At 44.3% G+C, this 16,560-nt stretch overlaps 1 protein-coding gene across 15 annotated transcripts in view; it reads right to left on the bottom strand.

Moving 5' to 3' along the window:
- CASK (calcium/calmodulin dependent serine protein kinase) overlaps positions 1-16,543 on the bottom strand; it is a 486,621-nt gene extending 470,078 nt beyond the window's left edge. For 9 of the 15 annotated variants that reach the window (XM_077480907.1, XM_077480905.1, XM_077480906.1 and 6 more), the window contains exon 1: positions 16,010-16,542. In XM_077480907.1, the coding sequence (XP_077337033.1) occupies positions 16,010-16,068 (59 nt within the window). In that variant the 5' untranslated portion in view covers positions 16,069-16,542. Of the gene's footprint in view, positions 1-16,009 lie in introns of all 15 variants that reach the window. The other 6 variants (XM_077480904.1, XM_077480896.1, XM_077480902.1 and 3 more) reach the window with 2 other exon arrangements.
- Between the last annotated feature and the right edge of the window lie 17 nt (positions 16,544-16,560).

A 16,560-nucleotide genomic window follows, 5' to 3' on the forward strand; every position in this document is an offset into this window, starting at 1 on the left:
AAATATATTTTCAGGAGGGTGTGCTTAGCCAAGAAAGCCCCCACTTCCCTTATGGAGGCCCTGGAATGTATGGCATCAATTGCCCAGGCCAGGAAACCAGGAAGGGATGTTACAAAAAAGAAATTTATGAGAAAAAAAAGTTATGCCTATTTACCAACGCTAGCAGCATAAGCATTTGAATTGTTCATGTCGATTGAGTGAAGTTCCACTTTAAAACCATCCCTGATGTTAGCAGCTGACTTTGTCAAGTAGTGCTGGAACAATGCAAGCAGCAGTAAAGGGAGGTCAATTAGCTACAGCGCAAACAACCCCAAGCAACCTCTAGAGCAGTGATGGCGAACCTTGGCAGCCCAGATGTTTTGGAACTACATTTCCCATGAGGCTCAAATACACTGCAGAGTTCATGAGCATCATGGGAAATGTAGTTCCAGAGCATTTGGGGTGCCAAGGTTCGCCACCACTGCTCTAGAGGAACTACAGTGTTCCACAGAACTCTGGTTGAGAATTGCCAATTTTATGAGTGCACATGAGGCAGCTACATTTACTCATTACATATGTAGCCTTTGCTTACTACTTTGCAGTGCTGTACAGTAAACAATGGTCCTGCTTTGGTATCCCTAAAGCCAGGTACACACCAAGTTTCCCCCCCCCCCCCCCCATTCAACCCAGGAGGTTGCTCCAGTCAGAGCCGCTGTACTAACCAACGATTAAACGTTAGTGCAGGGATCTACCCCGCTGTGATGTGCGGACACCTCCTCCACCCCACCAGAACACACCAATCAGTGCTCTCCGCCAATGGAGGAGCATGTAAAAAGTCACTTAAGGGCCAGTTAACATCATAGAAACAGTACGGATGCTTTTTTGACGCATTTTCCATGAGTTCCAGTACAGTTCAGAAAAAAAATAAAAAATAAAAATGCAGCATGCCTTGAAATTTTCCTCATTTTAGACCAAAAATGTAAATGGATTTTATGTGAGTGTGAAGTGGAAAGAAAATTATAAATGGTTTTCAATTTTTGTTTACAAATACATACCTGAAAAGGGTGGGGTGCATTTGTATTCAGCCCTTGAGTTCACTGCAAAAGTCTTTTTTGGGGATGTTTCTACCAGCTTTACACATCTAGGAGTAAATTTTTTTGCAAAATAGCCCAAGCTCTTTTAGATTGGATGGAGAGCGCCTGCGAACAGCAATTTTAAGTCTTGCCACAGACTCTCAATTGGATTTAGGTCTGGACTTTGTCTGAGCCATTTTAACACATGAATATGCTTTGAGCTAAACTATTGCACTGTAGGTCTGGCTGTATGTTTAGGGTCGTTGTCCTGCTTGAAGGTGAACCTCCTCTCCAGTCTCAAGTTATGTGCAGACACTAATGCCACATACACACAATCGGAACTCTCGTCTGAAAAAGCTCTGATGGTTTTCCCAACGGAATTCTGCTCAAGCTGTCTTGCCTACACACGGTCACACCAAATTCCGATTGTTTAGAGTGTGGTGTCGTACAACACCTACAACGGGACTAGAAAAAGGAAGTTCAATAGCCAGTAGCCAATAGCTTCCATCTCGTAGTTGAATCTGAGCATGCGTGATTTTTGGCGTGTCGGAATTGCAAACACCGGATCGGAATTTCCATTAGAAAGTTTTTCCGTCGGGAAAATTGAGAACATGCTATCAATTTTTGGCTGGCAGAAATTCGGACAGCTAAATTCCGATATAGCCTGCACGCGGTCGCATTTTCCGATGCAAAAGTCCTCATTGGTCTTTCTGGACGGAATTCCGATCGTGTGTACGCGGCTTTACAGGTTTTCTAAGACTGCCCTGTATTTGGCTCCATCCATCTTGCCATCAACTGACCAGCGTTTGCTGCCATACATAGCAATTTTATTTTTATTTTTTATTTTTAAGACCAAAAAAGTAAAAATTTTGGTCTCATCTGACCAGAGCACCTTCCACATGTTTACGGTGTCCCCCACATGGCTTCTCACAAACAGGATTTGTTATGGCTTTCAACTGTGGTTTTCTTCTTGCCACTCTTCCATAAAGGCCAGATTTGTGGAGTGCATGACAAAAGCCTCATACACACAAATCGGATTTTCATCCGGGAATTGTGTGACAGACCGTTGGCCTAAAATCCGACCGTTGGAAGCTCCATCAGACAATTGTTGTCCAACTTTCCGCCAACAAAAGTTGGGTGGCAGGCTAGCAAATTTTCGGGCGGACAACACGACATTAAACAGAAGGTGCCCAAAGGGTGGTGCTCGAGAGCTGAAATTCCATAGTACATCACTACATTCGTGTTTGTTGGCTGACAATTGTGTACGGTTTGTATGCAAGACAAGTTCCTGGCACGCACTCTGACAAAAGTCTGACGCTTTGTTGGCCCACAATCCAATCGTGTGTACGAGGCTTTAGTCTAGGTTTCCACTATTGCGACCTTAAAGTCGCGTGATTTGTGCCGCAATTTGTCGCGATTTTAGAGGAGACTTGAAGCAATGCCTGTGTATTCTTGAGGTCTATGGACCTCAAGTCACATCAAAGACGGATCAAAGTAGTACAGGAACTACTTTGAAGTTGCTGCAACTTGAAGACGTACAGATATGAACGGTACTCATTGGAAAACATGGGGTATGACTTGTGATGCGATTTTGCAGTCCCAAGTCGCATGAAAAGTCACACTAGTGGAAACCTACCCTAATAGTTGTCCAGTGGACACATTTTCCCACTTGAGCTGTGGATCTCTGCAGCTTCTCCATGGGTTATCATGGGTCTCTTGGCTGCTTCTCTGCTTAATGCTCTCCTTGGCTAGCCTGTCAGTTTAGGTGGATGGCCATGTCTTGGTAGGTCTGCAGTTGTGCCATAAACTTTCCATTTTCAGATGATTGATTGAACAGTGCGCCGTAAAATGTTGAAAGCTTGGAATAATTTTTTTTTTATATATAAACTAATGCTTCTTTAAAACTTCTCCGATCACTTTATCCCTGACCTATCTGGTGTTTTTTGGCCATCATGATGCAGTTTGTTTATCAAGGTGCTCTAAGAAACCTCTGAGGGCTTCACAGAACAGCTGTATTTATACCGAGATTAAATTATACACAGGTGGACTCTATTTACTAATTAGGTGACTTCTGAAGGCAATTGGTTCCACTAGATTTTAGTTAGGGGTATCAGAGTTAGGCTTCATGCACACTGAAGCTCAAAAAAGCTTTTTCTGGATGGCAGATTGCTGGCAGAAAACGCTGGTTGAAAAACCTGCTTTTAACAGCGTTTTGTACTAGCGTTTATGAGCGTTAGCGTTTATGGGCGTTTAATAAAAATACCCAGAGGACACTCCAAAAATCCCACAGTGCATTCCAAACTCCCACAATGCATTAAAAAAATTGAATGCCGAACACTAACGCGTGTTTATGAGCGTTTATTGGCAGTGAAAAACTGCACTTTGAATGCAAATTTCTGGGGTTCAGAAACAAGCCCATAAACTCCACTGCTCATTAAAGCTAAAAAACGTCCATGTGTGCATGGACACATAGGCTAACAGAGTGGAGTTTATGGGCTTTTAAAAAAAAAACACCCCAAACTCCAATAAACTGCAGTTTACGAGCTCCAGTGTGCATGGAGCCTAAGACCGGGTTCACACTAGCGCAATCTCAGATCGCATGCAATTCGCACCCGCACTGCAGGTGCCAATCACTTGCGATCTCTGACCAATGCGGGTTCAGCCATACAGTTGCATTAGATTTGCACAGCAAATAGAGACTTGTTTTTTCCCCGCACTAGAATCTGACCACGTGTTCTCACCTATGCAATCCGATTCCTGTGCAAGATCACAGTTCGCACTGCGATCAGAACAAAGCTGGGGGTCTCAATAACTTTGTTAATGACATCCACAGCGGTTTGCACAAGGCAGTGTGAACTAGAGCTGCCACGACAAGTCAACTTAATAGATTACGTCGACTACAAAAATACGTTGACGTGCGTGCAGGGCGTCGATGCGTCACACAGTGAGAGTTGCAGGTACACACCCCCACCGCGGCGCTTCCCTCCGTGTCTCCCGCTCTCCTCCGTCCCCCCTCTCTTCTCCCCCTCCGTGGTGCAGCCCCCCCTCGGTATCTCAGGATGGAGAGTGGAGGTAGAAGCCGGTAAACCCGGCTCCTTCGTTTTCAGAATGGACAGAGTCAGTGACCACTGACTGTCCATTCATATAACTGAAGTATTGTAACCTCCTGTGATTACGAGGTCTCAATTAATGAATGGAGAGAAGCCGCTGTCTTCTCTCCATTCATTATCAGTGCAGCAGAGGCTGCAGAGAAAGGGACTGGAGAATCTCTGTCCCCAGTCCCTTTCCCTGTCTCAAATGGGAGATGTTAGAGGTCTTTTAAGACCCCTGATATCTCACCATAGCCCCCCCAACAGGGCTGATAAAATATATATATATATATATCTTTTATCTTACTTTTTTTATGTACTTATTTTTTGTAAAGTTAGCTGTAATTAGCTAATCCAAAAAAAAAAAAATCGTATAGTCGATGACTAATCGAAAAAATAATCGATAGATCAGTCGACAGATAAACGAATCGTTAGTTGTTAGCTCTAGTGTGAGCTGCCTGCGGGAAAGGAGCGATGCATCAGTGTGAACCCAAAGCAAAGGGCTCTGAATACAAATGCACGCCACACTTTTCAGATATCTGACAAGTGGAACTAAAATGATAAATGGTTCTCAAAAGGTCTTAAAATTGTGACATTTTGTTGTGTATCACATAAAATCCATTTACTTTATTTGTAACATGACAAAATGTGGAAAATTTTAAAGAGTATGAATACCTTTTCAAGGCCCTGCATTTCTCCAGAAATACAAAAGAGCAATTATTCCCCCCCAACTGATGACCAAATCCCCAGGTGAAAATGAAAAGAAAGCCTAAAATAGAAAACCTGTAGCAACATCATCTAAGAATTGGTACCCTACAATATTTTGGTCACTTTTGGGTTTATTACCACTGTAAGTCACACTGGCTGCAGGGTTACTGTACTTCTTCAGAACTGGTTTCTAAGGACAGCGATCCGTTTTCACATTTTCAATAAAATCACACAACATTTGATTACTGGCATTTCTATAGCGCAGACAAATTATGCAGTGTTTACATTCTGTACATTCACATCAGTCACTGCTCCCAGGAGCTTACAATCTAAGGAGTGTGCTTTCTGAATGAACCATGCACCCGCATGGTCAGATTGGGAGCTTTGGGCCCATCTACACATTTTGACAACAATGGGGCTGACTGCACGGAACACCTTTGGCTCCCCGTGCAGGTTAAGATGGGTGTATGCTTATGTACACCCCATGTGAACGAGGCCTAACACTAAGCCACTGTGCTCCGCACACACATACAAAAATATATTATGTTATATATATATACATATATACACACATACACACATATATATATATATATATATATATATACACACACACACACACACAATCTCACAGAAGTGAGTACGTTTTTGTAAATATATTCTATCTTTTAATGAAGAAATGACACTTTGCTACAATGTAAAGTAGTGAGTGTACAGCTTTTATAACAGTGTAAATTCGCTGTCCCCTCAAAAAAACTCAACACACAGCCATTAATGTCTAAACCGCTGACAACAAAAACGAGTACACCCCTAAGTAAAAATTTCCAAATTGGGCCCAATTAGCCATTTTCCCTCCCCGATGTGACTCAGTGTTACAAGGTCTCAGGTGTGTTAAATTTGGTTTCATCACTCTCTCATACTGGTCACCAGAAGTTCAACATGGCACCTCATGGCAAAGAACTCTGAGAATCTGAAAAAAATTATTGTTGCTCTACATAAAGATGGCCTAGGCCAGGGGTGCCCAACCAGTGGCCCGCGGAGCACTCTGATGTGGCCCGCGGCCTCCTGCTCTGGGATGGAATAGCATAAAATACTGTTATTAAAGCTTGGTTTATTACTACAATCACAGTGTATATATGGGCATATCTGTTCTGCAGTGGTTACCGGGCTGCTTTCAAACTGATCCGCAGATGGTAAGCTTTTTGAAAGTGCACCAAACCTGCAGAATATAATAGAAGTCTATTGCAAAGTGCAGGAAAGCCAAAGCTACACTGTGTTGCACCCGCGGTGCCGGAAAACCACAGTGCATCAGGGTGAAACCAGCCTTGGGCCCCTTTCACGCAGTCAGTCTGACCCAATTGGGCCCTCCATTCACCTCTAAGGAGTGGCAGATGTAAACCGACTTGTGTCCTACCTTCAATCCGATCTGCTAAAAAAAAAAATATATATATATAGTTTAGTGCGCTGTGTCTATGCAGAGCAGACACGGACCTGCCATCTGCCTGCTCTTCTCATTGTAGCCCGCGACCGGTTACCAAGTCGCTTAAGTGGCCCTCGTGCTTCAAAAGGTTGGCCACCTCTGGCCTAGGCTATAAAAAGGATTGCAAAGACCCTGAAACTGAAAAATAAATGATGGCCACACAAAACTGACACTTTGGGCCCAATTTGGACATTTTTACTTAGGGGTGTACTCACCTTTGTTGCCAGCAGTTTAGACATTAATGGCTGCGTGTTGAGTTATTTTGAGGGAGCAGCAAATTTACACTGTTATACAAGCTGTACACTCACTAAATTCATGCCAAAGTGTAATTTCTTCACTGTTGTCACATGAAAAGATATAATAAAATATTTACAAAAAAAAAAAAAAATGTGAGAGGTGTACACACACACACACACACACACACACAGTAATGGTTTTTAAAGTAGAACTGAAAAAGGCAACATTTTTAGTTTTTTGATTAGGGAGGGTTAGAATTAAAAATAAAATATAGGAAGTGAGGAAACCCTTAGTTGCCACCAGAACTAGTGTGCCTATTGAAAGATGTCCCCTTTATTCCTGTTCTGATGAAATGGAAAGCAGAAAATGTGTGATTTTCTCTCACTTTCAATGAGAATAGTAAACAGGATAAATAGAGAGAGAGGGTGAATCTCCTTAATGGGGACACAGACAAGACAGGTGTTCTACTCCCTCTCCACTATCTCATCTCAAAGAAATAAAAAAAATAAAAAAAAGTTTTGCCTTTAGTTAGTTATACTTAGATCCACTTGAAAAGAAAAAAACTGTTGCGTTAAAGAAAAAAAATCCTTTCAACACCCATCAGGGCATTCCCATCTAAAAGGCGGTAGATATATGACCTCAAGCATTATGCAAATTACACATTGCAGGGACACACTATAAAACTGATCCGCACTCTCCAATACAATTTTAACACAGCACAAGGTGAGAAGGTCAACACCCTGAACATTTACCCATGACCTTGAAGAAAGTTATACATCCACTAACTATTTAACGGAGAATGAAAGTATAAGTCCATGCTAAAACTAAAATCCCTGCATCTATAGACACCTAAGATCCAACACTAACCTATCTAGCCCTGTAAAGAAAAAAAAAATGCATACATACCTTTTCCGATGCCGATCCGATCTCCAGCAGCAGAAGCTCTGCAGAGGACACGGCCAACAGCTGTGAAATGAATGGGAAGGGACGTCTCCCATAGACTTACTATGGGGCTTCCGTTGTACGACGTTCTCCTCTGCACCCACCTACACAGCAAACCCGCAGCCGACAGTTCAACGTGGGATCGGGTCGGATCGGCTTCAGAAAAGATATGTATACTAATTTTTTATTTACAAGGCTAGATAGATTAGTGTTAGATTGTAGACATCTATAGATGCAGGGATTTTAGTTTTAGCATGGACTTCCACTTTCAGCAGTTGGTAATGCACTCCAGCGCCAAGGTGTGAGCACAAGCCTTACTACAGCTCGATATCCTATAAGACCATTACCCAATTACAGACTTCTCCACTCACAAGACAAAGAATGCTTCAAGGCAAATCACAAGTCTTAAAAAGCAGAGCTGAAAAAAAAAAAACATACATATTGTGCCTAGTAAAGCTTACAAAATCCCACTGATGAGAATGAGCTATATGACAATAAACAGAAAATTACATGACTACCTTTACAAAGCATGACCTTGTATCCATATGAATGGAAACGCCACAAATGATACAAAGACAATACAGATCACAAAAAAAAAAGTTTAGCACAAACACAGTGTGACATAAAATATTGCAACAATCACCATTTAATGCTCTAGGGCAGGAGTCTCAAACTGGCAACCCACCAGCTATTGCGAAACTAAAAGTCCCATCATGTCACTGCCTATGGGAGTAATGCTTGTGATGCCGCGTACACACGACCGGACTTTCCGGCAGAATAAGTCAGATGGAATCATTCGGGTGGATATTCCGATCGTTTTTCTTTAAAAAAAATCCAGACGGACCTAGAACATGGACACGTTTCAAATCTGGCTGACGGACTTAATTCCTATCGGGAAAACCTTCTACGACACAAGGGCAGCTATTGGCTACTGGCTATTGAACTTCCTTTTCTAGTCTCATCACGCTCAAAACGAACTGACTTTCGAATGGACTTTAGTCCGTTCATGTGTGGGCAAGTCCGTTCGTTCGGAAGTGCGTTGTAACTCCGTCAGACCTTTTCTGCCGGAAAGTCTGGTCATGTGTACGCGGCATAACTGTCAGCCTTGCAGTTTCACAACAGCTGGAGGGCCGCCAGTTTGAGACCCCTGCTCCAGGGTCTCATTTATATATTACATATATAAAAAATGTTTGGGTGTTCCAAGTAATTTTCTAGCAAAAAATACTGATTTTAAACATGTAAGCAACAAGTGACAGAAAAAGATTTAATCTTTAAGTGGTTAAACTGACCTCATTTACAGACCAAACAAAGTTAATTCCTTTGATCTAACAGAAATAAATGATACTTTATTTAAAGTTCTCTCCCAGCACTGAAATTTTTTTTTTTTTTTAAACAGCCGTCAGGTGTGAGTAGAGAACTCTCTGCAGGGAATCCAGGAAATACGGTATTAAGATTGTGAGGGGGTTGAATCAAGATTTTTTTTTTAACAATTAATCATGCAGCTCTAATTTCTAGGAAGACAATACATTCAATTCCTAATTTTAAATTTACTTAATTAAAAATGATGAAGTGATGCTTATTCACAAATAGGCCTGAACTGGACTATGAGAGAAATGGTCTAGTGCTTAACATGCCAAATCCACTTGAGCTTTCCCAAAAACCATAAAGGATGCGTATAGAAGATAGAAAACGAAGGCAGCAATGTGTGAAATAATGAAATTGTTTTAAAGACTACAATAATGAAAGGTTACAAGGAATCCCACCCCCACAGGTTAATTTTGCTTTCCATCCCCACTTACCTTTTTCAATGGGTTATGCTCAAGTAACAAATATACATGCCCAGCAAATCCAGCATTGTTCTCTTGTGATCTGCAGAACCGTGCAGGTCCTATGCAACCATATTTTTTTGCTGCCAGCCCCCTAATGATGGCCGCCAGGTCTTTTCCCCATCCAGCTGGTGTGTGGAAGCTGAGGCCAACTAGGATAACTGATGCAGACATCTCAGTAGGCTGCTGGAGCAGGCTGACGTCATTTTCTCCCAGGCGAAAATTGAGGCAGAAGGCCTGGTGGAATGAAATGGATTTGTTCTTCACTCCTGGGACCCGTATTCAGCTGACAGCAGACGACAGTCCGCTGTCGTCACTTAGCTGGTACAGACTCTGGAGGGATCCCAGCTCAGCATGCCGCTAAGGGCCCAAGCATGCCACTCCCACCCTCCCACAACCCGCTCTCCACTGAGCGCTGGATGGGCAAAGCAGAGAGATCCAGTCACCAGCTTTCTGCTCATTGAAGACAGATCAGCAGTCTTTGATCGCTCAGTTCTCAGTCTTAGAAGCAGCGGGGGCAGATGCAGCATTGGATCTATACTGCATCCACCTAGATTGTTTTTCTTCAAACCCCATACTTCAGTTTTAAAGTAGGGTGACATAACATATCACTCCTCCACAATGTTAACTACCCGGAGGGGGAAATGCATCCAGCAGTCCATCCTCCATTATAGATATGCAGTATAGATTTATTCAAGGCATTTAAATACATAGCACCTTTAATTAAAATGGTTCTAAAGCCTGAAGATTTTTTTTTTTTACGTCGATCCAATGCAGCTTCATCCACGGGAGCAGTGGCTCTGGCCGCTGTCTCCCTCCTCACTGGGGAGATTGACAGCAGTGGCAGCCATTTGCTCCTGCTGCTCTTAATCAAATGCCGAAACAAGGGCACAGCCGAGTCGCCAGGTCTGTGTCAATAGATGCAGACTGGGCAGCTTGGGAGACTCCAAGGAAAGGGGCTTTCCCTGGGGGCACTCACCGAAGAGGAGGAGCCGGGAGCGCAGGTGGGGGAACCCCAGAAAAAGGAGGATCGGGGCTACTCTATGCAAAACCACTGCACAGAGCAGGCAAGTATACCATGTAAACCTTCCTTATATATATATATATATAAAAAAATCACTTTAACAGTGCTATACATATTTTACTTTCACATCAGACCCTGCCCTTGAGGAGCAGGAGTATGCACATACTAGAGCCAATTTAAACAGGAGCCAACTAACCCATAAGCACTTATATGACACGTAGAAGAAAACAGATGTACGTAGGGAGGCTCACACAAACACAGAGAGGACATCAAAACTCCATGAAGTCAAAGTCCTGGCCAGAGTCAGATGGCAGACCCCAGTGCTGCAGGAAAAAAGTTCAAACCATTAAAGCTGGCCACAGACCACTCAATTTTCAGAGGATTCCTGCTGAATCAGCCAAAATTCAAGCTGTGCATTGCCCTGCAAGCACCACTTGGCTTGATAAAAGTCTAATTTAATACCCGACTGAAGCTGGCCATAGATGGGTCGAAATTTCCCTGCTAAACTGGCCAAACAATTGACTTCTGTGGAATGGGCTTGTCAGAAAAATGTTCCATATCTGCTGCAGCCACTGATCAGTGTTTTCTGACAGCGCAGCCATCTTGCTGTCAGAATACAACGTCACAGCGGGGAGCATTCCTCCAGCCACCCACTGACTGGTCAAAAAAAAAAAAAACACACACACACCCCATCTATGGCCAGCCTGAGCCAGGTTCAAAAATTATTGGCCGAACAATGGATGCTTCCTATCAGATGCTACTATTAGTAGCTGCTTAAATATATCCTGTAAAGCCTCATACACACTATCAGATTATCTGCTGAGTTTTTCCTTCAGATTTACCAAAACCATGTAGTAGAAGGGCCTGCCTGATTGTAAATCTGAAGGAAAAACTCAGCAGACAATCTGATAGTGTGTATGGGGCTTAAGTGAACATGGATGAAGGACTCAGATTCCTCTCTTTCAGCTCGCAAATTGAACTACAGAAATGTATACATGTATGGCCATTTCTAAAGCAGAATTAAGGTATCTACTATTATGCATAGTTACATTGGTCCAGCTTAGACCAATGTAAGTATGTATGTGCCATATGTGGTCCATCTCAGTGGAAGCTGCAAATCACTGTAGAAGGCACTACTACAGCATTCTCGGCTTTCTTCCAGGTTCCATGCCAAGCAGCTGCCCCGCTGCTTGGAGAACAAGGGAGGTCACTTGATCAGCACAAATGACATTTAGAAAACAGTTAGGATTTGTTCAATGAATGCAAAGCATGCTCTGATTGGATGAAGTGGAGATTGTGACATCACCATACTGCCTTGTTCAATCAGATATTACTATCCATTCATTGAAAAAATTCAAAGTCTTCTTTGAATGGTGCCTGTGTCAAGTGAGCAACCTCCTGTGTGCCCCGGAAGACAGTGGAGCTCACTGTAGTAGTGGTGCCAATAGAGTTTTCCCAGCTTCCATAAACAACAGGTATGGCACACACAGAAGATACTCAAATCAGTCCAAGATGGACCAATGTAACAAAGAAAAATAGTCTTAACCTAAACTTCTGCTTTAAGCTGGACACATTGGGGGTCATTTACTAAAGGCAAATCCACTTTGCACTGCAAGTGCACTTGGAAGTAAAGTCACTGTAGATCTGAGGGGGACATGCAAGGAAAATAAAAAACAGCATTTTAGCTTGCACAGGATTGGATGATAAAATCAGCAGAGCTTCCACTCATTTCAGATCTACTCCTTAGATTTAGAGCGAGTGCACTTCCAAGTGCATACGCAGTGCAAAATGGATTTGCCTTTCATAAATAACCCCCATTGTGTGAATTTTGCCGGTTACTGATGACCTGGCTGAAATTCAGTCAGCGGGTGTCCCTTTCACCATTCTCCCACACAACATCCTTTTATTGAAAAAAAATCAATGAGGGACGTTTATGGGTGGGGTGGACAAAAATGCTTCCAAAGCTGGACAGCTATGATAGTCCAAGTGTGACTTGAGACTAGAGATAATACCAACATCCCAAAAACAGTAAATAACAAAAACTGAGAGTGTGTTGAGGGTGTATGGGTCCTTTTAGGCACCAATTCAAACAAACCTGCCGTTATTCCCTTCTGTGGATAATTGCAGTTGGTCTTGAAACGGGACAAATGGCATTGCATCATCTTTTAGGTATCCTGACTGGCCCTCGGGCCCCTGTGGATACCTGGGCCCTTTTTGTGTTTGGACACTAAAAGGAATGCACAAGCTGGGTTTTGTTTAAAGCCATTGTAAAAGGTCTTTATTTTTTTACCTTGAGGTTTAAAAAAAAAAAAAAAAAAAAAGCCTATTGCATGCATGAAGGTAAAGAAACTTCAGTGTGCAGCTCCCCCCCCCCCCCCCCCTCATACCTACCTAAGCCTGGTCTCGATCCAGTGATGTGTATGAGACCCAAGGTTCTGCCAGGTCTCTCCCTAGTTATTGGCCGAGATGCAGCAGTGGGAGCCATTGACTTCTGCTGCTGTTAATCAGAGCCAGCGAAGTGGGATTGAGGCTGAGCCACGTTGTGTCTTATGGATGCTGAAAACTGGCTCAGGAGCAAGCATACACAAGTGCTCCCACGGCAATTGACTTGCTATGGTGGCACTCTGCCAGGGGGAGGGGCCCAGAGCGCTAGCAGGGGACTCAAGGAGGATCGGGCCGCTCTGTGCAAAACCACTGCAAAGAGCAAGTAAAACATATTTGCTATTTTTTTTTTTTTAACATATAAAAAGGTTTCCTTTACAATCAACTTTAAGCTTTTAATAAGTTCACACATATCTGGTGCAGGAAATACAGCGATCTCTGCATGTTTCTCGCACTGGGTTTGCAATCCACTGCGGGTGTTTATACTAAATTTAATCACCCCCCCCTGAAAGGGTCGCAAACACAGTGCGGTTAGCATGATCCAAAACAACCATGCAATGCGGCTGCATACCTGCATGTCTTTGGTGCGATTTGAGCCCATTCAAAATGAATGAGCTGAAATGGCACAGCACTGATTTGCATGTGAATTGAACAGGAACGTGGTACAGTTCCTGTGCGATTCAAATGCGAGTTAGTGTGAACCGTGGCTAAATGTTTTTTGGTGAGCGGATACCTAGTTTCCAGTGGCCTAGGCATACTGAGCGGAAGTTTGCCCCGCCCTTTGACTGCAACCTTCTGGGACATGTCACAGGTCTCAGAAGGCTGCAGGTCCATTTGTGCACATGCAGTGTAAAGCTACAAGGAGTCGCACCCGTCTTCCCACAGAAAAGGCCTGTACACACAGACAGAATGTCAGGAGACATTTGCTGGTTCCAAAGAAAAGAGAAGGCCGACATTCTGCCCATGTGTATGTCGCTCTGTCAGATGTGCATGCTGGAAAACCAGCAGAAGACTGACTCCTGATCAGCACTCTAAGCCAATGGCAGATAGCGCTGAGCAATGTGTTATTATGGCAGGGGGGGCAAAAATTGATGGACTAACCTTGCATGGTTAAATACAGCGGCTCCAACTGGAGCGGACAGCTTTTTTTTTTTTTTGTGCTACCTGCAAGTTTGCACAAAAAAAAAAAAAAAAGCTGTAGTGCGTACTGGGCTTGAACATTCCGGCTCCAGGGACACAGCCCGGGTGAGGATGGCGCTGGATCCCTGGCCAGGGAAGCATCCTTTTACTTAAATTATTTGTAAAGGGCTTTTTTTTTTTAATTATTATAAACAAACATGTTATACTTACCTCCTCGATGCAAGGGTTTTGCACAGAGCGGCCCCGATCCTCCTCTTCTAGGGCCCCTTTCCTGTCTCCTCCTCCACATAGAGTGCCCCCCCCCCCCCCTCCACGGAGAGCCACCATCCATGCGGGTGGGCTGCCGAGTCCTACTGCTGCTTTCATTGACACTAAGAATGAGCTCAAGTGTGTTCCCAAGCCGCACATGCCGAGCCTGCCAGGAAGTCGGCGCTGCACAGCGCTAATCACAAGCAGCAAGACATTTCCAGATCTCTGCAGCCACACATCGGGACAATGTCTCACTGCTTGTGATTACGCTGTGCAGTGCCGACTTCCTGGCAGGCTCGGAACGTGTGGCTTGCGAACACGCCTGAGCTCACCAATAATTGACACACAGCAGGAATCGGCCCCGGCCCCCCATGTCAATGGCACCTGCTGCTAGCAATCTATCCAATGAGGACCTAAGACAGCGGCTGGAGCTGCTGGGCTCGTTCTCGGAAAGATCAGGTTCAATTAAGTAAAAGAGGAGCTTCTGCACCACAGAAGGTTTTTAACCTTAAAGGGGTTGTAAAGGTAACAATTTTCTCACTTTAATGCATTCTTTGCATGAAGGTGAAAAAACCTCCAATAATGCCGCCCTCCCCCCAGCCCCCCCCGATTTTATTTACCTAATCCCTCGAAAGTCCCGCACTCGCCCCAGACATACTCTTCGAAGCTCAGCCTGGCCATCGATTGGTTACAGTGGCTGGATTGAAAGCAGCGCAGCCATTGGCTTGCGCTGCTGCCAATGACGCGGCGTGCTGGGGGCCAGGGCCGAGTGATACAGTGAGCGGCTATGGCTGCCGGCTGTATAACGGGAGCTCACGTGAAAAGTCCTTGCGGGGGCAAACCGAGACAGCCACCGAGGGACCCCAGAAGACCAGGTTCGGGGCCACTCTGTGCAAAACAAGCTGCACAGTGGAGGCAAGTATAACATGTTTGTTATTAAAAAAATAAATTACCTTTATAACCCCTTTAATGCGTAGAAAGCATTAAGGTGAAAAATCTAGAGACTTTACAACGCCTTTACAGTATTTGTAGCTGCTGACTGATTTTTTTTTTCTCTCTAGGGTGAAGATCCTCTTTAATATCACCTTTACTACTATCATCAGTCAGTCAAATTGCATCCCTAGTTTCCAGTGACATCTCCTCTACTAATAAAATAATGATATGACATGATGTACTTAGTACTCCTCACCATCCTAAGCCCACATCCGCTTTTGACATATTCAGCAGAAGCAAGACATAAAAAAATAAAAAATAAATACACGAGTGGGTGGCGTTACCGACTGGAGAAATCAGGCACACCAAGTCCAACGACCTCCTACTTCTAACAACTTGAAATGGAAATCGCTTTTCAAGAATCGCTCCGCAAAAGCTCCTACGGCAACGTGCTTGCGGATAGCAGAAAAAAAAAAAAAAAAAAAAAAAAGGTTGCGGCCGTCCCAGCAGACATGGATTCATGCTAGCGATGCCGTGATGATTCCTGCCCCCCTTTGACTGCAAAGCTTGCATCTGTCAAACCTCGGGACCCTGGTGGAAGAAAGCCATCTTAGAGAGACCTGAGCGTGCACATCATCTGGTGACATGGGGGGGGGGGGACAAGGATGGAGCAATAGAGGAGCCTCGTCCCACCTTAGATCAAAGCCATATGGTCACATCCAGCTAATGCACAATCATCATTGGGGACTGAACTGGGTGGATAACATACAGGTAATCCAAGAGATCTGCAACATGCCCTGCCTAGAGGAGGAAGAAGAAGAAGAAGGGGGGAACCCATTGGCATCCATAGAACTTGCACTGAGATCATCCAGCTGTGATGGTGTGTGCCCAGGTGTCATTGTACAGCCATACCTCTCCCATTCTAACCATGCATAGGTCCAACTTACTTTCCGATCACCTCACACAGCTCATACACATCTTCAAACAGCACGTCGTCGTCGGCCATGGTCCTGAGAGGGGATTTCAAATTGTAAAAATAAAAATAATAAGGTCCAGCCGAGAAGATATTAGAATCCCAGGGTGGGGGATAGAATGGGAGGGGGGGTAAAAAAGCCCACAAAAAAAAAAAAAAGGTGACCACCACACAAATCCGATCAGGATGACACAGAAGGTGACACCCGGCGCTCCCCTTTCATCAATGGGCAGGCAGGCGGCCGCTCTACATCTCAGGGCCGCCGCTCCTCCACCATCCCTACAGGAAACCGAGCGCCTCCCGGCGCCGCCGAGACACACTGAACGCAGACCGCGCCTCGATGGTTTAGTCCTCTCTTCCCCCCCCCTCCTCCCGAATTAGATGACGGTGTCCGCTCCTGAGGTAACCGTGCCCCACATTTCAAAACCTGACGCGTGAGCGCGCCCTGCCTTTTTTCTTCCACAGCCTTTCAGGATACTAGGAGGAGGCAGGCTCTCGCGCGTTCACGTGACCGTGCCTGCCGTA

Source organism: Lithobates pipiens, unplaced genomic scaffold, assembly GCF_037356315.1.
Source record: "Lithobates pipiens isolate NorthernLeopardFrog02 unplaced genomic scaffold, aLitPip1_a1.2 Scaffold_16, whole genome shotgun sequence".
Taxonomy (NCBI): Eukaryota; Metazoa; Chordata; class Amphibia; order Anura; family Ranidae; genus Lithobates; species Lithobates pipiens.